The sequence below is a fragment of the Mustelus asterias genome, chromosome 1, assembly GCF_964213995.1.
Source record: "Mustelus asterias chromosome 1, sMusAst1.hap1.1, whole genome shotgun sequence".
In the NCBI taxonomy this organism is placed as follows: Eukaryota; Metazoa; Chordata; class Chondrichthyes; order Carcharhiniformes; family Triakidae; genus Mustelus; species Mustelus asterias.
Genome location: NC_135801.1, coordinates 111,616,575 through 111,644,180, shown reverse-complemented (window position 1 = coordinate 111,644,180; position 27,606 = coordinate 111,616,575). Strand labels below are relative to the sequence as shown.

Sequence of the window (27,606 nt, the reverse complement as noted above, 5' to 3'; positions counted from 1 at the left end):
GTGAGGGCGGAGGAGGAGTTTGACTGACATTTCTCCCTCACTGCCGAGGCCGGCCTTTGACAAGCAGGCGGACAGCCCAACGGCTGAGCGCGCGGCGATGCTGCCGTTACTGGCGAGGCTGGAGGCTGAGGCCTGCTGCAGGGTAAGTGTCATGGGCCGGGAGGTGGAGGGAAAGGAGCCTCCATCTGCTCACCTCTCCCTGCACTTGCTAATAATGAAAGCTGAACGCGGCCGACATAGGCCGCAGTTGCAGCCTCGGTATTTCCTACCAGAGCTCCCGTTGGATATGTGCCCTCTCAGGTGTTGATTAGGCTGCCCGGATTGGGAGTGTTTTTGAAGGTTAACCCCCCGAGCCGGTTGCGCGCTCCCCGAACCCTCCTCGACCTTGTTGGTCTCTCGTCACTATTTCTTATTTTTTTTAAATTATGAAGTTTCTGGGGATTTTCCACAGTAACTTCATTGCAGTGTTAATGTCAGCCTACTTGTGACTAATACATAAACTTTAACTGCACCAATTAGAATATTAAAGGTCTGTAAAAAAATGCAGCAAGTTAACAAATAGCTTAAATAAAAGCAAAATACTGCAGATGTTGGAATCTGAAACAAAAGCAGAAAATGCTGGAAAATCTCAGTTGGTCTGACAGCACCTGAAGAGAGAATAGAGTCAACGTTTCGAGTCTAGAAGACCTTTTGTCAGTTCGTTTCATCGATGAAAATGATGTGTTTTGAGGTGTAGTATACGTGTCTGGTGAAAATAAACTACATGTTAGCAGTAATAAAAACAGAAAATGCTGTAAATACTCAGCCAACCTGGTAGCGTCTGTGGTGAGAGAAAGAAAAGGTTAATGTTTCACAGTCTGGGACCTTTTCAACAACAGAGAAAAGTTGGAGATTTCTCCAGGTTCTAGAAACAACAGCTAGGGACAAAGTCAATAGTCACGTGGACAAATACAAGTTAATTAATGAAAGGCAGTTTGGATTTGCTAGGAGGAAAAAATCATGTTCAATTTATTGAAAATTTTTTGCAGAGCTAACCGAAGGTTGATGAGGGCAATGCTGTTGATGTGCTTTATATGGACTTTCAAGAGTCACTTGATACAGAGTGTCACACAAAAGACTTGAGAGCAAAGTTATCACTCATGGAATATAAGTGACAATAGCAACATGGATATGAGATTGGCTGAGTGACAGGAAATGGAGAGTGATAGTTAATGGATGTGTTTCGGGATGGAGGGAGGTGTGTGGTGGTATTCCCCAGGTGTCAGTACTGGGACCCTTGCTTTTCCTGATGTATATTAGCGAAGTAGACCTTGACATACAAAACTTGTGGATAATGTGAAACTTAGAGGCATTGTGAACTGAGGAGGATGGTGAAGATCTTCCGGTTTCCAGAAAAGGAGACTAATGGCACAGACAGGGGACTTAGAATGGTGGAAGCTCCAAGTATAGAAAGTACATGGGGGTACTTAAAAATAAATTAGGACACTAACACTAGCAAGCAAAATAGAGGAATATCCCAAGTGTTTTATAAGTATATTAAGGGCAAGAGAGTAACCAGGGAAAGTATGGAGCCCATTAGGGATCAAAGTGGAGCCAGAAGATGTAGATGATGTTTCAAATGAGTGTTTTGCATATATTAACTATGGAGAAAGATGGTGTACATATATAAATCAGGGAGGGGGACTGTGATATAATCAAACAAATTAACATTGGGAGGGAGGAAGTATTAGTGGTTTTAGCAGTCTTAGAAGTGGACAAATCCCCAGTCCCTGATGAGATGTGCCCCAGGCTGCTGTGTGAGGCAAAGGGAGGAGATTGCAGGGGCCCTGACGCTAATTTTCAAATCCACTTCGGCCACAGGAGAGGGGCCAGAGGACTGGAGAACAGCTAATGTGGTAGCATTATTCAAGAAGGGAAGTAGGGGAAAACCAGGTTAACACAGGCCAATGTGTCAAACATCAGTGGTAGGGACATTATTGGGAAAACATCTGAGGGACAGAATTATTCTCCACTTGGTGAGTCAAGGATTAACCACGGATAGTCAACATGGCTTTGTCAGGCAAGACCACATCTAATAAATTTGATTGAATTTTTTGAGTGGGTGACTAGATGTGTAGATGAGGGCAGTGCAGTTGAAATCTACATGCATTTCAGTAAGGCTTTTGACAAGGTCCTGCATGGGAGACTGGTCAAGAAGGTAGGGTCCAGGGCAATTTGGTGAATTGGATCCAAAATTGGCTCAGTGACAGGAGGCAGAAGGTGATGGTTGAAGGTTATTTTTGCGTCTGGAAGCTTGTGTCTTGTGGCTGTATTCCCGGGATCGGTGCTGGGTCTCTTGTTTGTAGTCTACATTAATGATCTAGACGTGAAAATAGGGATATGTCAGTAAATTCACAGATGGCACAAAGATTGGTGGTATGTTAAATAGCGAGGAGGAAAGTCTTAGATTACAGGATGACATAGATGGGCAGAATAATGGTAAATGGAATTCAACCTTGAAAAGTATGAGGTGATACATTTTGGAAGGTCTAACAAAACAAGGGAATACATACTCAATGGTAGGAAATACAGAGGACCAGAGGGACCTTAGGGTGATGTCAATCGATCCATGAAGGCAGCTGGACAGGTAAATAAGGTGGTTAAAGAAGGCATATGTGCTACTTGCCTTTATTAGCCATAGCATAGAATATAAGAGCAGTAACGTTATGATGGAGCTATGTAAAACACTTGTTAGGCCACAGCTAGAGTACATTGTGCATTTCTGATCACCACACTATAGGAAGGGTGTGATTGCACTACGGAGGGTGCAGAGGAGATTCACCTGAATGTTGCGTGTGCTGCAGCGTTTCAGTTCTGAAGAAAGGCTGGGGTTGTTTTCCTTCGAGCAGAGAAGGCTGAGGGGAGATCTGATTGTGATGTACAAAATTATGAGGGACATATGTCTCAAAAATCATGTCTCACAAATTTGATAGAGTTTTTTGAAGGGGTAACCAAGAAGGTAGATGAGGGCTGTGCAGTTGATGTTGTCTACATGGACTTTAGCAAGGCCTTTGACAAGGCATGGTAGGTTGCTGCATAAGGTTAAATCTCACGGGATTCAGGGCGAGGTATCTAAATGGATACAAAATGGCTTCTTGACAGAAGTGGTTGTAGAGAGTTGTTTTTCAAACTGGAGGCCTGTGACCAGCGGTGTGCCTCAGGGATCAGTGCTGGGTCCACTGTTATTTGTCATTTATATTAATGATTTGGATGAGAATATAGGAGGCATAGTTAGTAAGTTTGCAGATGACACTAAGATTGGTGGCATAGTGGACAGCGAAGAAAGTTATCTCCAATTGCAACGGGATCTTGATCAATTGGGCCAGTGGGCTGATGAATGGCAGATGGTGTTTAATTTAGACAAATGCGAGGTGATGCATTTTGGTAGATTAAACCAGGGCAGGACTTATTCAGTTAATGGTAGGACATTGGGGAGAGTTACAGAACAAAGAGATCTAGGGGTACATATTCATAGCTCCTTGAAAGTGGAGTCACAGGTGGACAGAGTGGTGAAGAAGACATTCGGCATGCTTGGTTTCATCGGTCAGAACATTGAATACAGGAGTTGGAATGTCTTGATGAAGTTGTACAAGACATTGGTAAGGCCACACTTGGAATACTGTGTGCAATTCTGGTCACCCTATTATAGAAAGGATATTATTAAACTAGAAAGAGTGCAAAAAAGATTTACTAGGATGCTACTGGGACTTGATAGATTGAGTTATAAGGAGAGGCTGGATAGACTGGGACTTTTTTCTCTGGAGCGTAGGAGGCTGAGGGGTGATCTAATAGAGGTCTATAAAATAATGAGGGGCACAGATCAGCTAGATAGTCAATATCTTTTCCCAAAGGTAGGGGAGTCTAAAACTAGAGGGCATAGGTTTAAGGTGAGAGGGGAGAGATACAAAAGTGTCCAGAGGGGCAATTTTTTCACAAAGGGTGGTGAGTGTCTGGAACAAGCTGCCAGAGGTAGTAGTAGAGGCGGATACAATTTTGTCTTCTAAAAAGCATTTAGATAGTTACATGGGTACAATGGGTATAGAGGGATTATGGGCTAAATGCCGGCAATTGGGATTAGTTTACGGGTTTTTTTTTAAAAAGGGCGGCGTGGACAAGTTGGGCTGAAGAGCCTGTTTCCATGCTGTAAACCTCTATGACATAGGGTAGATAGGAAGGAAGTTTTCATCTTAGTAGAGGGGTCAATAACCAGGGAGCATCGATTTACGGCCTGAGGCAAGAGATTTAGAGGGAATTTGAGGAAAACCTTTTTCACCTAGGACATGGTGGGAATCTGGAACTCACTGATGAAAGGGTAGTCGAGGTGGCAACCTTCAACATTTAAGAAGCATTTAAATGGATACTTAAAATGCCACTTGAATTGCATAATATACAAGGGTGCAGACCAAGTGCTGGAAAATGGGAGTAGAGAAGAGGACCAAGGAGTTATTTTGATGTCCTGACCAGAATTTGTTCCTCAACGCCAACAAAGAACCAAAATGAACATTTATAAATAAAAATAGAAAATACTGGAAAAACTCAGTTCTGGCAGTATCTGTGAAGAGAAAAACATGGTTAATGTTTGGAGTCTGTATGACTTCTTCAGAGCTTTGTTTTTATTTCAGATTTCCAGCATCCGCTGTATTTTGCTTTTATCAAAATGATCATTTACCACATTGTTGTTTGTGGAATATAAATAAATACAAACAGAAGTGCAAATGCAGACTAAATCAAATGTTTGGAGCCCCAATCTCATTTAAGAGTTTTACTTTTAGCTTTGTTCCAAAGTCAGGTTGAATTGTAACAATGCATTTACACAATATAAAGTTAACATCAGTATTGGTAAACTTGTGATGTAAATCACTCTTGAAATACTTCTGCATTTGTAGATTTTTTAAAATATTGTTGATTATAATGGCAATAATTTGAGCAAGCAATTGTATTAAGCTGACAATTTATCTTACTAAACAAAAACAAACATTGCTAACTTCCAAATGTTCTTGTAAGTTAGTACAACCTATTCCCGCTGCAAGCTTTGAAATTTTAGGATCATACCCTGAGTATGATCTGTTTTATGAAAATTTAAATGGAAATTTTTAAACTTCGTTTTCCATTTGAAAAAAAAGATCAAGATGAGAATCTTACATAATACTATATCTAGCATTTAACAAATTAACCTGATTGTTGTGTATAAATTAGTTGTTGAGTATGGAGTATAAAAATATTACAGTAACAAATATCAAGCTGAAAGATTTGTTTGGATAGGTTGGATGTAGAAGCGAGCTTCCACACAGCCAAGTTAGACTGAATTCTCAAAACTTGATGCCGTTAGAGAAATCAACTTTTCCGAAAGGCTGCTCCTCAGATCTCTTCCCCAGTGGTGTTTTTTTTTGCTGTGTTTCGGTCATCTTTTCGTATGTATTCTGCATACATTGTATCGCGTTGTGAGTGGGAGGAAGAAATTTACAAGATGCACTCCCTTTAAGCTCCCTCCAAATTACTTTTTACATACCCATCGAGTTTATTTTGCTCAAATATCTCATGTTTTGTTATAATATTGATGCTGTTCATTGGTTTTTCGACCGCCACCCCAAATGCTTTTTTATTGCATCTGATTAAAAATGGCAGCACGTGTGCGTCTAGCATTTTCTAACTTTATACTGAAGTGTTGTGATGCTTTTTCCTCAGAGAGTTGGGTGCTTAAACTGCCTCACAGTGAATTAGAACAAATTCCAGACATTTACAACAAACTTCTTTGTTTCTGTTGCACCCTTACGTCAGCAGCGTGATAACAGATTAAGTTAGCCATTGGCATATGAGATGATATTGCAGGTTGATACCAAAATCTAGGCCATTCAAAACAAAATACATGCAGGAGGCCATAGATGGGTTAATAGTGTGTAGAATAGATGTCAAAAGCAATTATACAGATCAGTATAACATTTTTTTATGGGAAGTGGGAGGGAATAGCTAATAGGAAGTATAACCTAAATGGTAAGATTCTTAAATGAGTAAAGAAACAGATTTAAATGTGTAACCATATTAACTTCAAGAAATGTAGAAAAGAGTAGCCTGTTCTGCCCTCAAGACTATTCTACCATTCAATTACATCATGACTTGACCTGTACCTGGATTCTGTTTACCTGCCTCTGTTCCTTTGATACTCTTACCCAAGAATATCAATCAATCTCAGTCTTGAAAATTACAATTGACCCAAAATCCATCCACAACTATTTGGATTAATACATTTCAGATTTTCACTATCCTTTGTGTGAAGAAATGCTTCTTTATTTCACTCTTAAATGAGCCAGCTCTAATCTTAAGATTATTCTGCATTTCCCCCATTGGAGTGAATTATTTTGAATCAAATTCTTTTATCAGTTTAAACAACTTGATTAGATCACTTGTCAAATTTTTAAATTCGAGAGAATTTGAGCAAAGGGGTTTCTGGATTTTGTAATAGGAGCATTGAATATAAAAGTGAGTAAGTGATTTTGAATGTTGAGATTTGAATTTGATTAGACTACATTTAAGTGTATTAGAACAAAGAAATGTTCAGCACAGGCCCTTTGGCCCCCTAGGCCTGTGCTAATCATGATGCCCTAACTAAACTAAAAAAAAACTTTCTGCCCTTGGTCTGTATCCCTCTATTCCCTCCCTATTCATGTACCCATCCAGATGCCTCTTGAATGTTGTTAATGTGCCTGCTTCCACCACCTCCTCTGGCAGCGCACCCACCCACCCCTCTCTGCGTGAAAAGCTTCTCCTGCACATCTCCCTTAAGCTTTCCTTGTCTCACCTTGAAATTGTGCCCGCTTGTAATTGACACTCACCCTGGGAAAAAGCCTCTGGCTATCCACTCTGTCTGTGCCTCTCATAATTTTGTAGACCTCTATCAGACCTCAGTCTCCGTCTTTCCAGTGAAAACAATCCTAGTTTATTGTGTGCAGTTTTGGGCATCCCTTTATAAAATAGTACAGCCATAGAAAGGGTACAGTGAAGATTAACTAAAATTAATCTGAGAAGAAGAGGTATTATAAAGAAATGTTTCAAAAATTGGCTTTTCTGATTGGCGAGATGGATAGGCATTTTCATTATGAAAGATTTGCAGCTGGTTGGCAAAGAGGAACTAGGAAATATAGACTGAGTCTATCTTTAGAAGAACAAAGGTGGTTAGATATTTTTTCTAGATAGTGGCCTTGATGTGCTTCACTACAAATGCCTATTTAAGCAGGTAATATGCAATTTAAAATGGGATTGAATAAAGGCTCATATTGTGTCCTTTTTTATATTTAAAGCTTTCTATTCCTTTTTCTGTAGTTTATTCACAGGGTAATTGATGGCGTTTGTGGACGCGCACTCCCTCGATTCCGGGATTATGGAAGTGTTTGGAGTCTGGTGGAATGGCTGGAGGTCCTAGAGGAAACCTCAGCATTTGTGAAACATGCCAGTGGCAAGCATTTACCAGATGAAGAGGTTGGTATATATAAAATTTTCTTTGTTCTACTTGAACTATTTCTACGTAGCACATTTCAAATAGAGTGTAATAACATATTTTTGTACAAGGGAGGTCATGCCTCACAAATTTGGTTGAGTTTTTGAGGAGGTGACAAAAACGATTGACGAGGGAAGGGCCGTGGATGTCGTCTACATGGATTTTAGTAAAGCATTTGACAAGGTCCCTCATGGCAGGCTGGTGCAAAAGGTTAAATCTCACAGGATAAAAGGTGAGCTAGCTAGATGGGTGGAGAACTGGCTTAGCCATAGAAGACAGAGGGTAACAGTGGAGGGGTCTTTTTCCGGTTGGAGGCCTGTGACTAGTGGTGTTCCACAGGGCTCTGTACTGGGACCTCTGCTGTTTGTGATATATATAAATGATTTGGAGGAAGATGTAGCTGGTGTGATCAGTAAGTTTGCGGACAACACAAAGATTGCTGGAGTTGCGGATAGTGATGAACATTGTCAGAGAATACAGCAGGATATAGGTAGGCTGGAACATTGGGCGGAGAAATGGCAGATGGAAATTAATCCAGATAAATGCGAAGTGATGTATTTCGGTAGATCTAATGTAAGAAGAGCTATACAATAAATGGCAGAACCATCAGGAGTATAGACACACGGAGGGACCTGGGTATACAAATCCACAGATCCTTAAAGGTGACAGCACAGGTGGAGAGGGTGGTCAAGAAGGCATATGGCATGCTTGCCTTTATTGGACGGGGCATAGAATATAAAAGTTGGCATATGATGTTGCAGCTGTATAGAACGTTGGTTAGACCACATTTGGATTACTGCGTCCAGTTCTGGTCGCCACACTACCAGAAGGACGTGGAGGCTTTGAAGAGAGTACGGAAAAGGTTTACCAGCATGTTGCCTGGTATGGAGGGTCTTAGCTATGAGGAGAGATTGGGTAAACTGGGGTTGTTCTCACTGGAAAGGTGGAGGATGAGGGGCGACCTAATAGAGGTGTATAAAATTATGAAGCGCATAGATAGGGTGAACAGTGGGAAGCTTTTTCCCAGGTCGGAGGTGACGAACACAAGGGTCACGGGTTCAAGGTGAGGGGGGCAAGGTTCAACACAGATGTCAGGGGGACGTATTTTACACAGAGGGTGGTGGGGGCCTGGAATGCACTGCCAAGCAAGGTGATTGAGGCGGACACGCTGGGATCGTTTAAGACTTATCTAGATAGCCACATGAGCAGACTAGGAATAGAGGGATACAAACGAATGGTCTAGTTGAGCACATGAGCGAAGCAGGCTTGGAGGGCCGAAGGGCCTGTTCCTGTGCTGTATTGTTCTTTGTATATAGATCATTAACTTTGAAAGAATGACCAGCCAACAACACTGTTTCATTTGGGAACAGTGAATTAATATTCAGTTTAGCCAGACAACAATGTAAACAAATTTGCTGTTCTTTCTGTCAACTACTGTATCTTTTTATCTGGTGTTTTAAAAGAAGTGATGTGGAGATGCCGGCGTTGGACTGGGGTAAGCACAGTAAGAAGTCTCACAACACCAGGTTAAAGTCCAATGTCGATATGCGCGATCTTCTTGGAGATCCTCTCCACTTGGAGCCGGCAGTTTGCGGCGTCGATGGTAGTCATGATGTGGAGATGCCAACTTGGACTTTAACCTGGTGTTGTGAGACTTCTTACTGTTTTAAAAGAACACAACTTTTAGAAACAATAGGTGAAATGCTTTTGGGGGGGCAGAAAAAGCACTTCACCCAATTACTCCTCATTATTAATTTTAACTCTTTCTAGTGCCTCAATTACCTACTCTTTCACCATGATCTGGTTAACATCTTCTTCCTTGGCAAAGATGGATGCAAAGTATTCACTTTATACCTTAGCTATACCCTGTGCCTCCATGCAATAAATCCCTTTTTTTGGTCCCAAATTGAGCTACTCCTTTTGCCACCTTTTTACTATTTGTATGCCTACAGAAGGCTTTGAAATTCTCTTTTATGTTGGCTGTCAGTCTCTCTTCATGATCACTCTGCTTCTTTCATTTGTTTTTTCAGCACCCCTCTGAAACTTCTATTTTCAGCCTGGTTCTCAATTGTTTTTTCTCTACCTGACATTGGCATAAGCACGCTTGTTCTCCTTTATCTTAATTTCTATCTCTTTTGTCATTCAGGGAGCTCTGAATTTGTTTACCCTTTTGAAGGAATGTTCTTTGACTCTGCCTGAATAATCTCTTCTTTGAAGGTAACCCATTGTTCAGCTACCATTTTTCCTGCCAATCTTTGACTCCAGTTTATGCAACCTAGATCTGTTTTTACTCATTTGAATTTGGTTTTCCCCCAATCAGTTTACCCTTGTTCTTTGTCCTTTTCCTGAACTTATGACATAGTGTCCCCTAAATGTTCTACTATTGACACAATCCACTTGTTCTCCTCATTCCCAAGAACTAAGTATAGCAGTGCATCCTTTCGTGTTGGACTGGAAATCTTAATTTGGTTGTCAGCGTAATTTTTAGCATGCTGAGAATTATTTAGTAAATGTTGTCCAATTGTATACTGCTGTAGAAAAAGTTCCTGAGCACATTCCAGGAACTCCTGTCCTCTGCCCTTTACACTACTACTATTCCAGTATATGTTCTGATAATTAAAATCACCATTTTAACTATTCACAGTAATTTCCATCCTTCCTGCTAGTTAATGGCCTCTAACCAACATTGAGCAATATAATTACACCTTTTTTGTTCCTTGGCTTTAACCAAATAAATTTTGTCATGATCCCCAGAACACCTTTCTCAAGGATTGCAATGCTCTCCTGAATCAATATTGCCACCTGTCTCCTTTTTTTCTTTTCTGTCCTTCCTGATCATCTTGTATTCAGGAATATTTAACGCCCAGTCATGCCCTTCTTTGAGCCAGGTTTCTGTTATAGCTATAACATCATATTTCCTCATGGTAATCTGCACCTATAACTTGCCAATCTTATTTACCACACACTGTGCATTCATATAATTTAAACTTTCTAACTTTCACCCTTACAGTAACTTACCATTCCTTGTTATAGTGCTATCTATCTTGCCCAATATTTTGTGTACCTTGGTATTCCTACCTCATATTATCTCCTGCTTCCCACACCCTTGTCAAGTTAGTATAAATCCTCCCAAATAGCATGATCAAAACTCTGTCCCACTTCTATATAGATGCAACTTGCCCGGCCTGTACAGGTGCCATCACCCCCAGAGCTGATTCCAATGTCCAAAGAATCTAAAGCCCTCCCTCCTGCACTATCGTTCCAGTCACACATTCATTCACTTTTATCGTCCTATTTTTGTACTCACTTGTACATGGTGCTGGGAGTAATCTGGAGATTACTACTTTTGAGATCCTGCTTTTTAATTTCCTACCTAACTCTCTTATACCCTGACTGCAGGACCACATTCCTCTTTCTACCTCTGTTCATACCAATGTAGACCGTGACTGCTGGCTGTTCATTCTCTTCCTCTGTGCTCTGCATCCACTCAGTGACATATTTGACTGTAGCTCCAGGGAAGTAACAGATCATGCTGGATTCAAGTCTGTGTTCACAGAAACACATATCTATTCTTTTAACTATCAAATAACTTATCACTATTGTTGCTTTACTCTTCCTTGTATCCCTGGGGATTCCTACACTACATTCCTGTTCATTTTTGACTGGTGGTCACCTGTTCCCTCTCCCTGTATATTCCTAAGCTGTGGGGTGATTACATCCATAAATGTGCCACCTACAAAGTTCTCAATCTCTTGCATGCACCACAGTGACGCCAGCTGTTGCTCAAGTTCTGAAAACCAGAATTCCAACTACGAGAACTGATGACATTTCCTGCACAAATGGTTATCCATTATGTGCTATGTAGGAAGCATCCTACATAGCACAGAACGTACATTCCAGAAGCCAGAATAACTATTATTAAACTCGCTATTGCTAACCTTCCGATAAGAATGCGCCTTATGTTGCTAATGCTGATCGATCCTACCAATTTTTAAGACTAGTAGTAATAAATTTTACTTAAAAATAATAAATAAGACTTACCAGCTGCTCGCTACTTCCTTTTAATACTTAATAGTTTTATTATTTTTAACCTGCCAGTTGTTTAGACTCAGTCCCTAAGCAACAATACTCATCAGCCTGCCAACGTGTGACTTCTCTCTGATGTCACATCTTGATTTTTGTTTTTGAACTCTCACTGGTTTTTAACCTTGCTCAGCTCCTCTGAATTCCCGCTTTCTCTCACTGATTTTTAGCCTCGCCCAGCTCCCCTGAGTTCCAGCTTTCTTTCACTGATTTTTAACCTCGTTCAGCTCCTCTGTATTCTCACTTTCTTTCACTGATTTTTAGCCCCCCTCAGCTCCTCTGAATTCTCGCATTCTCTTGCTGATCTTTAGTCTCGCACAGCTCCTCTGAATTCTCGCTTTCTTTCACTGATTTTTAGCCCCCTCAGCTCCTCTGAATTCTCGCTTTCTCTTGCTGATTTTTAGCCCCGCTCAGCTCCTCTGAATTCCCGCTTTCTTTCACTGATTTTTAGCCTCGCTCAGCTCCTCTGAATTCCCGCTTTCTTTCACTGATTTTTAGCCTCGTTCAGCTCCTCTGAATTCCCGCTTTCTTTCACTGATTTTTAGCCTCGTTCAGCTCCTCTGAATTCTCACTTTCTCTTGCTGATTTTTAGCCCCGTTCAGCTCCTCTGAATTCTCGCTTTCTTTCATTGATTTTTAGCCCCGCTCAGCTCCTGCCTTGTTCACTCCCTTTGTCACACAGCTAATGAGCATAAGTAAATAATACAAACCAATGGAAGAAAGTTTCATGTCCATTTTCAATATTTTTCTGAAGATTGTTGAGGGTTTTTAAAAAATAAGTTTTTGGCTTCCACTGGGGATCAAACCTGGAAGCCAATTGGCAAGGCTTTGTACGAAATGTGGTGAATTTAGCGTTTATAGTCATTCTTCCGAATATCTCCTGTATATTGTTGTTTTTGTACCTGATTCAATCTAATAAGACGAATAAACCAATCCTGAATTTGCCCCATATTTATAAATCTTGTTCCTTTTTACTTTAAATATATTTTAGACCCGTATGCCTTCACAGTTTCAAATATACATTTTCATAATGCTGCGATTTCAGCAAAACTAAGAACCATGGTAGGTTCTAACGCAGAAGGAGGCATTTTGGCCCATAAAGGTTGTGCCAGCTCATTACTGGAAATCATAGAAATCATAGAAACCCTACAGTGCAGAAGGAGGCCATTCGGCCCATCGAGTCTGCACCGACCACAATCCCACCCAAGCCCTTCCCCCACATATTTACCCGCTAATCCCTCTAACCTACGCATTTTAGGACTCTAAGGGGCAATTTTTAACCTGGCCAATCAACCTAACCCGCACATCTTTGGACTGTGGGAGGAAACCGGAGCACCCGGAGGAAACTCACGCAGACACGAGGAGAATGTGCAAACTCCACACAGACAGTGACCCAAGCCGGGAATCGAACCCAGGCCCCTGGAGCTGTGAAGCAGCAGTGCTAACCACTGTGCTACCGTACCGCCCACAATCTTAAACTTTTCCCACTGACATACCCTCTACCTTGCATTTTTGTCTGCTTCAAATATTAAACTATTGGATGATTAGAATTTTCTGAGCATAAAACAGCTAGTTTGTCTCAATTTTCACATTTAAAAGAAATTTGTTTTTAATCATATGTAGTACATTTTTTAATCCAACGTGTGTTTATAGATGATATTAAGGAAGGCAATCATAATTCTTGAAATACTCTATGCACACACTAGAAGTACTTTGAATCTGAAAAATAAACAGTGGACCAAAATTTCTTGCGCTCAATAAACAGACTGGATTTTTTTTTCTGTTAGATTCTCCAGCTGCTGAATGGATTGAGTGCACCCCATCAAGAAGCAGTACTTAACTGTTTAAAAGGAAGAAAGGAGGAGCTCAAGTCAGCCTTAATTGAGAAAACAAATGCTATGTCATCTGCTCAACTACAGGATTTTGACTGGCAGCTAAAGGTAGAGGATTAAATGGATCCTAACCAGAGGGACAATGTTCCATCGGCATTTTTAAGCTAAAGTTTCTCTACAGTTGTCATAGTAATTTGTCCCTGGAGTTGTATTCATTACTTCAGATCAAGCCTTTAACACAGTATTTAAGTTATTTCGCTAATCAGAGTCACAAACAACATTCTCCACATTAACCATCTTTCTCCATAACCTTCAAAAGGGCTGATCATAACATAGCTTCTGACAATACTTAGTTGAAACAAAAGACTTGCTTTATGTAACACCTTTCTGGCCAACCCAAGTTGCTTTACAACCAATGAAGTACTTTTTGAGGTGTTGTACAGTGTTGTCCTGTAAGAAATTTGACAACCTATTTATGCACAGCAAGTTCCCACAAGCAACGAATTAAGTAAATGATTAGAAAATTTGTGTTAGTTAAGGGATAAATGCTGACTAGGACACCATGAGAACTCCTTGCTGTTCTTTGAATAGTATCATGGGATATTTTGCATACACCTGAGAAGTTTGCAGCACTTTCTGGATTGGCACTTTGATTTTTGCCTAGATCATTAGCACAGTGCCTGCAGTGGGATTTGAACCCAGAACTTTTGACATGGAGGCAAGGATGCTCCATGGCTCTGTAGGCCTGCCCTTACTTGGTTTTAGTCTTATTCATATGATCGTAGAGCAGTGTTTCTCTTCCCAGCCATGTGTTTCCAGAATTTCCCAGGATTATCCTAAGCCCTCTTCTTCCACTTTGTTCTGTCCTTTGCAACATCATTGTGCCCTATCTGTGCACCACCTCCTCCACTCTCTCTATGCTTCCAGATTGATCGTCTAACATGCAGTCTTGGATGAATCTTAACTTCATCCAGTAAAATGATGGAAAGACTGAAGTTACTATCTTTGGCTTTGGCCACAATCATTTCTCCCTTGTCCCCTTAACTCCAGCCTCATCTCCAGCACTATCTTGGGTTGAACCAGACTATTCATAATCATGGGGCGATGGTCATTAAAGAAGTTTTCAACCTAATCCTCTCCTTCACAAAGTACTTGACTTCTCCAATTCAACTCATCAACTGCCAACATCCTCACTCATACTTTCATCATTATGTGGAGATGCTGGCGTTGGACTGGGGTAAACACAGTAAGAAGTCTCACAACACCAGGTTAAAGTTCAACAGGTTTATTTGGTAGCACAAGCCACAAGCCCGGAGCGCTGCCCCTTCATCAGGTGAGTGGGAGTTCTGTTCACAAACAGGGCATATAAAGACACAAACTCAATTTACAAGATAATGGTTGGAATGCGAGTCTTTACAGGTAATCAAGTCTTAAAGGTACAGACAATGTGAGTGGAGAGAGGGTTAAGCACAGGTTAAAGAGATGTGTATTGTCTCCAGCCAGGACAGTTAGTGAGATTTTACAAGCCCAGGCAAGTCATGGGGGTTACAGATAGTGTCACATGAACCCAAGATCCCGGTTGAAGTCCCGGGATCTTGGGTTCATGTCACATTATCTGTAACCCCCATGACTTGCCAGGGCTTGTAAAATCTCACTAACTGTCCTGGCTGGAGACAATATACATCTCTTTAACCTGTTCTTAATCCTCTCTCCACTCACATTGTCTGTACCTTTAAGACCTGATTACCTGTAAAGACTCTCATTCCAACCATTATTTTGTAAATTGAGTTTGTGTCTTTATATGCCCTGTTTGTGAACAGAGCTCACACTCACCTGATGAAGGGGCAGCGCTCCGAAAGCTTGTGGCTTGTGCTACCAAATAAACCTGTTGAACTTTAACCTGGTGTTGTGAGACTTCTTACTTTCGTCATTGTCAGACTTATATGCATCCATGCGGCACAATGGTTAACGCTGCTGCTTCTCAGCTCCAGGGACCTGGGTTCAATTCCGGGTGATTGTGGAGTTTTCACATTCTCCCTGTGTCTGTGTGGATTTCTTCTGTGTGCTCCAGTTTCCTCCCACAATCCAAAGCAGTGCAGGTCAGTTGGATTGGCCGTGCTAAATTGCTCCTTAGTGTCCCAAAATGTGTAGGTTAGACGATGGTAACTGTGTGGGGTTACGGGGATAGGGCAGAGGAGAGGGCCTGGGTAAGATACTCTGTCAGAGAGTCGGTGCAGACTCGAAGAGCCGAAAGGCCTCCTTCTGCACTTTAGCGATTCTATGATTGACTCTACGCCATCTCTGGTCTCCCAAACTGTATTATCTGTAAACATGACAGTGGCCTTGCCCACATTTGCCTTTGTATCTTCCTCTATATCAGCCTTTTGCCATCAGATACATCTTTCTTCTGACTCTGACATCTTTTGTATTTGATTTTTGGCCCTCATTGGTAACTATGCCTTCAGATGCCTAGGACCACTTTGGAATTCTGTCCCTAAATTTCTGCATTTCTCCACCTCCGTTTTTTCTTTTTAAAACCGTCCTCTTTGAACATTCCTTCTAATCACTTCTTGAGTTAGTATTAGTTTCTTTCATCGGTTCAGTGTAACTGCCAGCTATTGTGAGCAATATTTGGCACAACCTTGCTAACTCAAATTTCTACTATCCTAAAATGAGTTTTAAATAAAATTTTAATTTCAAAAATGCTGAAGCAATTATTTAATGGGGTTTTGGTAGAATAGATAGGGAGAAACTGTTTCCACTTGCAGGTAGGCCAGTAACCATTGGACATGGATTTAAGAAAATTGACAAATTCCATTAGAAGAGGAGATTTCTTTTTACACCATGTGTTATAATGTGAAATGCACTGCCTGAAATCATCATGGAAGCAGATTTGATCATCGTTATTAAAGGAAAATGGATAAGCATTTAAAGGAAAAAGTTGTAGCTCTATAGGGAAAGAATAGATGAGTTGGACTAATAGCTTTTACAAGAGCTAGCACAGGCACAATGGATCAATTTGCTACCACCTGTGCTATATGATTCTTTTTATAATGGGATTAAATACATCCTTTGAATTGTGTGCCTTTTTAATTCATTTTATTCAAATTTCCATGTGAACACCTGATCCTTGGCTTGATATTTTGCTTAGAATGGTGAATATTAGCTGAAGACTGGTCTTCCACCTAACTGTGCAGTATGCTCAATTGCCCAGGATATATCAATAGAATTTAAGCTAATCAATTAATAGATTGCTTCTATCTCAATCTATGACAACATTTGGAGAAAATTGTAGGATAAAATTTATAAACTTTATTGAGGTCCTTTCCCCAGCTCTCTTGCCATCACCGTACCTTTAACCCTGTTTGACCTGAATCCTGCACTTGAACTTGGCTTAGAGTGCAATATCAAACGAGATTGACAAGTGCTTTCTAAGCTTCAAATGCATGTGTACATACTCGCATATGACACCTGATTATCATCTTTGTTTTGTGATAGTACATCTAGTTGCTGTCACTTGTTTGAGACACAGACTGGAGAAGAGAAGGAGGGTTGCCTATATTCTGCCCCAGGAATCAACCCCAAAATTGTAGATTTATTTGCAAAAATCTTAGTTACAAACCGTTCTGTCAAACTTGGGGTCAAGTCAGTTCTGGACAAGTTACAGTATATCCTTTTTGAACTGATAGATATCACTAAAAGTATCCTAATTACAAAAAGCAGTTGGCTTGGATAGTCAAAGGAATTTCTATTGGTTAGAACTCTGTATAGTTTGAGTAAATTTAATTAATCTAATATTGATCAATGACAGAATGTGTTACAGCAGGAATGTTGCTGAGTACATCATCAGAATTTAAAGAGAGTTATGACTTAATTGCTTTGAGATAATGGGAACTGAAATACTGTTATACTTGGAAAAAATGGAAAGGCAACCAGCTGTGTTTCATAAATTTAGCTTCTTTAGTGCACCAACAAAGTAAAGTTTTTATGTTGCCGAATAAGTGCAGTTTAAAAATTTATTTTTAAAGTATAGTAATGTATCTTAGTTCAGAGCTGGAATGAATTGTGCAGCTGAAGATTGATAATTGCCAGCACAATTGATTTCCCTAGAAAACTCAGGAAAAATGTGGTAAGCAAATGTTGTGTCTGCCAAATGGGAGAAGAGAAAACAACATGGGAGCAGAGACTATCTGAATTGTGAAAAACTCTGGTTTGTAACCAGCAGAGTGTTTTCTTGAAGGTACTTCAGCAGCTGCAGCAGAGTTTAAATGTTTCTGTCTCATTCCCAAGAAGCCTAAGTGGATTGTGATAAAATAAATAGTATTGTCTTTTTCGGTACTTTTATATCCGTTTTTAAAAATATCTTAAACCAATGAATACTTTAACATCAGCATGTTAAAGCTGCTTGTTTTATTAGGCATCAAAACAACTGCAAGAAATTTCCATTTTATAAGGCTGCACAACCTAGGTGTAGTTGTTTAAGTGAATACTTCAAAGTGCTTCTTCTATTTCATTTTCACAAGGTTAGCTGTTTAATTGATAGATTGTTGGAACTTTTAAATGGTAAATTAATTATACTGTTAAGTAGCTGATGCGCACCTACTGTATGACAAGAAGCTGAATATGTGCACAGGATATGGGTGATCAACTAGTTTTTCATGAGTAAAGGGCAATATTCAAATTGTGTTTTGGATTCGATCAATTGAATAAAACTGAAGGGGAGATTCAAATTTGAATTTGCAAAGTTCACTTAGTTTTTTTTTTACAGTTACCTCTATCGAGTGATAAAATTGCCTTTCTTCAAACACCACTGCTGAATCTTGACCTTGATGTCAGGGAAAATGGAGTATTGAAGCCAGTTTCCATTGAGATGGACAAAGAAGAACTGCAAGTCCTCATTCACTCTCTGGAAGCAGCAAATAAGGTAATTCTTGCATAATTAAATCTGCATCTGTATGCTGCCTAATAATTTTTCATTTTTTCCCTATTTGCTGATTTTCTGAATGTGGTGACTTGTGTTGAAGTCGAGGCACATAGGATCATTCCTTCAACTGGCTATTTTCATCTATCCAGTAGTAAATGTTGGTAAGCTATATTTCCAAAAGGTGAGATGCAATATAACTGGGCTTAATTCTATTCTTGCCTGAAATCCAGGCTATTGTTTTAGATAAAAGTAAATATATTTAAAAGGACATGTACCAATCATTGATTTTAAAAATTTTTTTAATAGAATATGGGCATCGCTGGCTAGGCCAGCATTTGTAGTCCATTCTTAATTGCCCTTGAGAAGATGGTGGTGAGTAGCCTTTTTGAACCTCCACATTGTTACAGTGATGGGAAAGCCTGGACTGATTGAGATTTACTTACAACCTCATCAACTAACCACAGACATATTGAACTGTTTAAAGAAGACCTGTTTTTGTTTTAATGCAAGAAGAACAATGAAGGAACAGCAATTATAGTTCCAAGTCAGGCTGGTCTGTCACTTGGAGGGGAACTTGCAGGTGGTTGTGTTTCCATGCATCTGCTGCTTTTGTTCTTCTAGAATGTAGAGGGTACAGGCTTGACAGCTGCTGTCAAAGGAATCTTGGTGAGTTGCTTGGATCAGCTGACACAGTACGTATTGGAGATTGAGTTTGAAACCTTCCGATTAGAGTAGCTCTGCAACAACAGTAGGGACACTTGCCAATGAAGATTGGCATATTTATGACATGGAAATACGATGCTGATCCAAATCTGATGGCATGTTTAAAGACAAAATTCTATTCTATTTTTGAACTCCAATTACTGTGTGCACTGAGATATTAGTGTACCTTTAAGAGTTTTTTAAAATTCATGCTCACAGCCTTGGGTGATGTCATTGTTGGGAAGGAGAAAAAAAAAACCTCTGGGCAGGTCAGGTGACAGGGGTTTCAGTTTAGAGCTGCAGGTTTGAATTTTTAGTTTTAGAAGGGACAGTAAGCTAAAAGGAAGTGTTTTCTCCCCCTCCCTGTTGTTTTGAAAATTCTATTGGTTAGCTGAAAACAAGATCCTGTTTTCCTGAAGGGTGACAATCTGCTGTTGTTGGGGGCTGTACCAGAGTGTCTCTGGTGTTTTGGGAAGCTACCTTTCCTCAAACTGTTCTGAGTCTCAAGAGCATTTTACTGCAGAATTCAACTTACGGCCTTGATCCCAGTATCATATGAGCATTAGTCTGTGCTGTGTTAAACCTGTGAAAAGGGTCTTTTGTCTATGGGATTGGTTTGATTGGAACATTGTAGAGATTCTTATTAAGGGTTATACATGATCATGATTGTTTGTTTCTTGTTTGTAATTGATAAAAGTTCTTGCTAATTTTCTTACTATATATATTAACTATATTCTTAACTAAACTTTATTTGATAAAAGCTTTCTAGTGGGTCACTTGAATCATACCTGAAGTGGAACATATGTTTATCCTAGCCAAATTCAAAATGTAAAATTTATGATTCAGGTGGGCTTCATAAAACACTTCGGAATTTCTGACCTGAACCATAACAGCACCAAGTTTTTTTTTCTTCCGCACCATAACTGCTGACTGAGAGAATTTGATGATTTGAAGACTAAATTAACATTGATAGAAAATTTATTTTAACCTATTTTGACAGGTTCAGGAACTAATAAAAGAAGTGATGTTGAAGTACTTTATTTTAAAATTATTTTATTCACATTTGCTTTTGGATCCATGCATTGAATGAAAAAAAACAAAAGCCAGGAGACTCTTTGTCATGTTTTATCAACATTTTAGTTATAAATTTAGAATTAAAACAAGAGTTTTACAGCATATTGCTTTGCTTGGTATATATCACACAATGCTAGTCATTATCGACTTTACTATATTCAAGTAGCTGTACTGTTGATTAAGGCCACAGCCTTTTGTGTGAGAAACTGAGCTTTTTGATTTTATTCATATTGATTGGATGTCTGAAATGCTATCCAAATGCTGGTTCGGGCTGGTATTAAAAATACACTGATGACAAAACCCATTTAGCGACTATTCTAGATGCTCTGCAAAATGCTTGTGAGACATGAAAAATCAAATTTGAATCATATTGTCTATTGCTACTACATTAGTAATGTCAGTCTGCAATTACATGTGGCACAAGTGCCTCTTCCAGTTGGAAAAGGGCCTATACTACATGTCTCACTTCTGTCACTGCAACTTGCATTGTTTGCAGCGCAGCCATAATTTTCTCAGTGTATGTACATACTCTCTTCCACCTTCTTCCATCGGGAAAAAGATAGAAAAGTCTGAAGATCACATACCAATCGAAGAGCAGCTTCTTCCCTGCTGCCACAAGACTTTTAAATGGACCTATCCTAGATTAAGCTGATCTTTCTCTTGGCCTGATCCAAAACTGCAAAACTATATTCTGCACCCTCTCCTTTCCTTCTCCCCTATGTACTCTATGAACAGTATGTTTTGTCTGTATAGCACGCAAGAAACAATACTTTTTACTGTATCCCTATACATGTGACAATAATAAATCAAATCAAAAAATCCTTAGTTAAGGTAGTGAATTCCATAATTATGCTGAAATTTAGAGAAAATTGTTTGAAGTAAAATTTAGTCTGTACTGCTTTATTGTCTTAGTCTGAATAATAAAAATTAATATAACAAAGATATTTTAATTTTTAAAAGTTATTGTACCACAAATCAAATACTTATTTTATTCCAAATGCTATTCAAATTTGTGGTTTTCAGTAACGCACATTTTGTGTGTACTTCTGTGCTCCTCAATGTGAGGTATGACTATACGATAAATGGCAGAACCATAAAGGGTGTAGATACGCAGAGGGACCTGGGTGTGCAAGTCCACAGATCCTTGAAGGTGACGTCACAGGTGGAGAAGGTGGTGAAGAAGGCATATGGCATGTTTGCCTTTATAGGACGGGGCATAGAGTATAAAAGTTGGAGTCTGATGTTGCAGATGTATAGAATGTTGGTTCGGCCGCATTTGGAATACTGCGTCCAGTTCTGGTCGCCACACTACCAGAAGGACGTGGAGGCTTTGGAGAGAGTAGAGAGGAGGTTTACCAGGATGTTGCCTGGTATGGAGGGGCTTAGTTATGAGGAGAGATTGGGTAAACTGGGGTTGTTCTCCCTGGAAAGACGGAGGATGAGGGGAGACTTAATAGAGGTGTATAAAATTATGAAAGGCATAGATAGGGTGAACGGTGGGAAGCTTTTCCCCAGGTCGGTGGTGACGTTCACGAGGGGTCATAGGTTCAAGGTGAAGGGGGGGAGGTTTAACACAGATATCAGAAGGACATATTTTACACAGAGGGTGGCGGGGGCCTGGAATGCGCTGTCAGGCAAGGTGATGGAGGCAGACTTATCTAGATAGCCATATGAACGGAGTGGGAATGGAGGGATACAAAAGAATGGTCTAGTTTGGACCAGGAAGCGGCATGGGCTTGGAGGGCCGAAGGGCTTGTTCCTGTGCTGTATAGTTCTTTGTTCTTTGTATGACTAGCTGGAGGATAGACTTTCTGCTTTCATGTACGAGTATTTGAAATCATGAATCATGCACATTTTGGTATGCAAATAAATCTATGTCTACATTGCCATTGCAAAGTACCTTCAACTCAAACTGAGAACACCCTTTACTGTTCATTTCCAACACTGCCCATTGTGGACATTTTGTTAATGACATATATGGATTGAAACATCAAGATCAGTTAATTTTGAATCTTTGGTGCTATTATTTTTGAGCTGGGATTGATCACTCGCATCAAATGTGTTCTTATTACACTGCTGGCTTTTTTCTTGGACTGCCTAATCATGCTCTAGCGTTGCTGAATATGGAATCTATGAAAATTGGATTTACTTTTTTCTGTTTTTATTTTCATTTTGCTAACTGAACATTTCTTTGCAACAAAGGTGAAAACAATCCCACTGCTTGAAACTGGGATTAGTACAGTCTGTACCATGATCCAAAGAGAAAAATAGCTTGCTGAAAGTTTTGCCAACCTTCATTATTAATGGTGTTCGAAATGAGATTGTTTTTTGCTTATTAAAAATGACTAAATGATATCCTGTAGCCTGCTTCACCAAGTTTGGAAGTATTTCCTATCACACAAATTCCTAATCTCGCTCTTATTTTTGTTATCACTCTCTTCTCCTTTGTTTCCCTTTCATTGTATGTGTCTCATCTGCTTCTTTTCGTCACCTCTACATTTGTTTGCACTTTTTCTCTTTATGAGCATCTCCTTTCTTTGATCCAAAAGTACACACAATGTGCATGTCAGAAAACCACAAATTTGAAAAGCATTTGGAATAAAATAAATATTTAATTTGTGGTCCAATTTTGTTGTTGATACCCAAATGGTTCCTTTCCGTGCCCCATTTTTATAAAAATTGAAATGGCTTAATTTCTTACTACATTTTCAGCAGTGAGACAGCAATTAAGCAGTGAATGCCACTCCTTGGAAAAAATCAACCCATAATCTTGGCTAATGTTTAGTCAGTACTGAGGGAGTGCTGTGCTGTCTTTTTACTGAGACATTAAACTAGGATCCGATCAGGCTGATATGAAAGATCTCATGGCGCTATTCAAAAAATGGTATTGGGCTTATTGCAGTGATATGGCAAACATTTATTCTTTAAACTATGCCATTAAAACAGCTTAATAATTTATCTCATGGTAGTTATTGGACCTTTCTGTTCGCAAATTGCATTTCCCAGTGTGATAGTGAATACACTTTGACTGTAATTCATTGATTGTAAAGTGTTTAAAGGGCATCCTGACGTGTCACAATATGCTGCAGATGCAAGCTTTTAATAATTGAGTATGATGTTAAGGAAACTGGAAAGTATGTTTCAGATGAAGTATTAGAAAGAGTTAACAGAAAAGTTTTTTTCAATGACTAATTAGCAGTTTTATTTTAATTACCAGGGCACACTAATTAAATTGGAATGTATAACCGTTTAAATGAATTAATTGTTATCACAGGGAAGATCCAAAGCAGTTGCTGAAATCAATATAATTGCAAAGAGGATAAAAGGCTGAACATTTTCGATGACCTCTTTCAGTTCTCAACAGTGCGTAAACTGTCCTGGAAGGAGAAGATAGTGAAGCATAATTCATCCTGCAAGCCTTGAAAGGCTATTTCAATCAGAATATTTTATTGTTCGCCCCGTATGAAGGCTTTTCTTAAGGATAAGATTCCAAAAACTATAATTTGTAAATTGTAAAGAACAAGTCTGTTCTTTTCTGATAGCAAAATCAATTTTTAGGGTATATCTGGGCTCTTAAGATTGTTAGTTTTTGTTGTTTAAATTATGATATGTCACATTCGAGTAATATCTGTGGTTTACACTATAATTTACTTGTCATCTTTTTATTGTCTGAAACAGCTTGCAGAACATAGAACATTACAGCGCAGTACAGGCCCTGCGGCCCTCGATGTTGCGCCGACCTGTGAAACCAATCTAAAGCCCCTCTAATCTACACTATTCCAATATCATCCATATGTTTATCCAATGACCATTTACATGCCCTTAATGTTTATCTTAATTTGCTATCAGTTGCCATATATGAAAACCAATAGAGATATGTTTGCTTTAGTTTTTGAAGAAGCTGTTGTAACTGTTGTTATAAAGTGAGATTAGTGTATATCCATCTAATATTATGGAAGTTGTTTTTCTAATGTAATATACCTTCTCTGCACTAATGGGAACATGTAGGGAAAATAGAATGTGTGTTTAATTTCAACTTAAAATTATTTAAATACAGAATGATATGGAGGGTATTCAAATATCTGTAGTGTAAAATTTGAACAAAAGCAGCATTTACGTGTTTGATGAGAAGTGGATGTAATGGTTTATATTCCCAATTGTGTTTCCTAATAATCTTGATTTTGAGCCTTTAAGAAATGTATGAACAATACCTAGTTTAATTTTATTTATTATTGCCACAAGTAGGCTTGCATTAAAACTGCCATGAAGTTACTGTGAAAATCCACTAGTCGCCACACTCCGGCGCTTGTCCAGGTACACTGAGGGAGAATTTAGCATGGCCAATTCCCCCATAAGCTAGGTGAATTCACTCATTTGTAATGGTCTACCTGATATCCCTGTAAGTGCTGATTTCTCATTGGCCAGAATGAAGTTGGTTTTTAAGTTGGCAGTCCTTCATTTAAATGAGGTATTAAGTAAACTGCAGGAAACTGTGGATAAGATAAGAAATTTGTTATGTGAGCAATCTTAGTCTGTCCCCATACAAACCAATTGCAGTTCCACTGACGAGATTCGCTAAAGTATTTCAGCAATGAATTCAAAACACATCTGCCAGTGTTTCCCTTGGTGGTACACTTGGAGACATTAAAGTAATGAATGCAACAAAAAACCCTTAGCCAGAATTCTCCGGCCATTCATACCGCCGGGATTCCCCAATTCCGTCGGCAGCGCACCCCTGTCCGTGGGTTTCCGACTGGCATTGGGTGACGTCAGTGGGAATTCCCATTGACAGCGGCGGGACCAGAGAATCCCGCCACTAGCAAACAATGGGCCACCTCCCGCCGGCAGGAAACACACAGCTGGGAGGCCGGAGAATCTTGCCCATATGTCTGAATGAAGATATGTTGCTATTGTATTGGTAAGCTTTCTAAATGAGTGGAAAATGATAGTTCCTGAATGTGTATGCAATACGTCTGTGTATTTCTTTAAAATAGCAACTGTTTTGGCACATGTTCAATTATATCTCAGCCTTAAAATTACAAAATTCTCTCTTGACAGGTTGTTCTACAAATAAAATGACTGGAGGTAATCAGTGCCATCTATTTCTATAACTTTTCCAATAGAGACTGTGAACTACTTGGAGCTTTGCACTGATACTGAAGTAAAAGAGAATAATTGCATCATCAAGATTCCATGAATAAAGTCAAGCCTGGAGAACTATCAGTTACTTGAAAACCTGTTTTATTCTTTAAAATGTTTAGTTAGCTTTTGACACTCGGCAGAGCCAAGGATGTTGGACATGCTCAGTATCTGATACAATAACTAGCCACAGTAATTGAAATATACAGTACTAAAGTTCTTACTTTGTCTTTCTTTATTCATTTACGGGATGTGGGTGTCACTGACCAGGCCAGCAATTATTGCCCATCCGTAGTAGTAGACCTTGAAAATGTGGCGGTGAACCGCCCTCTTGAACCGCTGCAGTCTCTGAGTGATGATCTGCAGCTTCTTTATACATTTATTACTGATTCAAGAGGCTTGAAGAGAAAGCTTTAACTAAGGAAATAGCTTCATTTCCTAGATTGTGGTATCAGGTGTCTCATGATTGTTCGTGTGAATTTTACAACTCAACTTTCTGCATAGGAAGAAACTGCAATTACAGCCTTTTAGTGAATTGTCTAGTAACACATTGCAATTGGCACAATCCTGCAACTTCTTGAGAATTGATTATCTTTTGAGAATAGGAAGGAGAAATATACAAGCAGAAAAAAGAATCTTGCAAATCTGTATTTATATTCTGTGCACACTCATTCTTCCATTTGTAAAATATTTACCCTTTTAAATTTACATATTTTAAGCCAGTTGTTTCATTTGTATTGCTAAATGGCTTGCACTCCTTCCTATGAATATTCTGTTCTAAATGTGACCTGTTTTAGAGTTGGAAGTACCTGCTATGATACTGTTGTTACAGGGGGTGTAAATTACCCCTGCAGTTTGAGAAGTCATGCCCTGTCGATGGCCAAGTTTAAAGTCAAAGGCTGTTAAGGAAAGTGGAACGTTCTGTCCTAACTTCCAACACTTCATTAGCAGCTGATACCCAGAAGTTGACAAATCCTGAACAATCTGATTTTGTTGTCCCTCCTGCAGTTAATAGACTTGCTGAAGAGTCTCCTTCATGCTCTCTGTCTCTGCTGCAGTAACTGACGCTTCCCCTATTCAATTCACCAAATTGCTCCATCTTACTGAATTGTGCTGCAAAGACTCTTGTCCTTGGTGTATAAAAGGCTATGAATTCAGACAAATAAAAACATTTGTACATGTTTGGTTCAATGAAGGATTGTTTGAGGGAGGAAAGGGAAGAAGGTGTAACTGGGGAGATGGATGATAAATCTTGTGGGAAAATGAGAGCATTTAGGGAATCTTGCTCCTGTAATATTCATGTTGAAATTGTCTGCAATATAAAACCATGACTTGCGGACAAAGTTCTAGCATTTAAGTCAAAATTAGTATCAATCAATTAACCTTGATCTTGTGATAAAAACAGTGATGTCTGATCATGTTAATTAAATATGAGTGAGGTATTTATAGGAAGTTAAAGTGGGACAATCTATAGATGAGATTTTTTATGAGTTAGACATTTTCTTTTCTCCTCTGACTGAGGGGCAATGACAGCCTTTACTCTCTGGTCTTTGCTCATCCTGCTTTAATCAGGCTGTCAGAGGTGCCTGTGATTGAGTCATGCTAGTATTTGATTTTCTTCCCTCCCTCAACAGTGCAACTATTGAAGTTAGCTTTGAATCTGTGTCCCACTACTTTGTGGCATAGCTACACTGGACAGCAGAACTCTGTTTGATTCTTTGTCCACAATTATTTCCTTCTGACTGGACAAACCGCATAAATAAATCTCTAATTCTGAGAAGTTTGCTAGAATGTAACAGAAAAGTTTCATTTGGAAAGCCTGTACTACAAGCCTGAATTCTGTTCTTGTGCAAGGGTCTTTTCACTGCCTTTTGTCCCAACTGAAACTGGATGTCGTCAATTTGACATGGTCTAATTCATCCTTTTAACTAGAAGCATTTGCTACACTAATGAGTTAACCTTACCCTTTCCCCTTGATCCCTTGTAAGGCAGTCTGCTGAATTCAGTCTCACTTTTATTTTGAGAATTAGCATGAAATGCACTGATGTCTCCGAAAGGGAAAGGCATACGGACAGTTTTCCAAATTGTAGTGTTACATGGACTTTAAACTGATCTTGCTAATATTGAAAAAACTTTCAGTTTTTCAGATTTTTGTGGTATATGTCCATCTGAAAAATGGAGACGACCTATTCCTGGTAATAAGAAAGATTTGTCCACATGTGCACTGCTTAGCAAAACACAAGTTCCTGTTGTTCAATATTTGTCATCTAGTTGAATAAATATTGCAAATTAAACTGGAAAGTTGACATTTAGAATCATTTG

The 27,606-nt window shown here is 39.3% G+C and overlaps 1 protein-coding gene across 1 annotated transcript; it reads left to right on the top strand.

Moving 5' to 3' along the window:
- The first annotated feature begins 11 nt into the window (after positions 1-11).
- commd8 (COMM domain containing 8) lies at positions 12-27,606 on the top strand. The gene is made up of 5 exons (XM_078217016.1): positions 12-142; positions 7,357-7,512; positions 13,401-13,553; positions 18,214-18,369; positions 25,204-27,606. Exons 1-5 carry the CDS (start codon positions 98-100, stop codon positions 25,222-25,224), a joined length of 531 nt encoding a protein of 176 aa, XP_078073142.1. The 5' UTR covers positions 12-97; the 3' UTR covers positions 25,225-27,606.

Excerpts from the sequence above, each read along its gene's own strand:
- commd8 (XM_078217016.1), top strand. The coding sequence starts at position 98 with ATGCTGCCGTTACTGGCGAGGCTGGAGGCTGAGGCCTGCTGCAGG. Across the intron at positions 7,513-13,400 it reads AGCATTTACCAGATGAAGAG|ATTCTCCAGCTGCTGAATGG; the intron begins GTTGGTATATAT and ends TTTTTCTGTTAG. Across the intron at positions 13,554-18,213 it reads ATTTTGACTGGCAGCTAAAG|TTACCTCTATCGAGTGATAA; the intron begins GTAGAGGATTAA and ends TTTTTTTTACAG.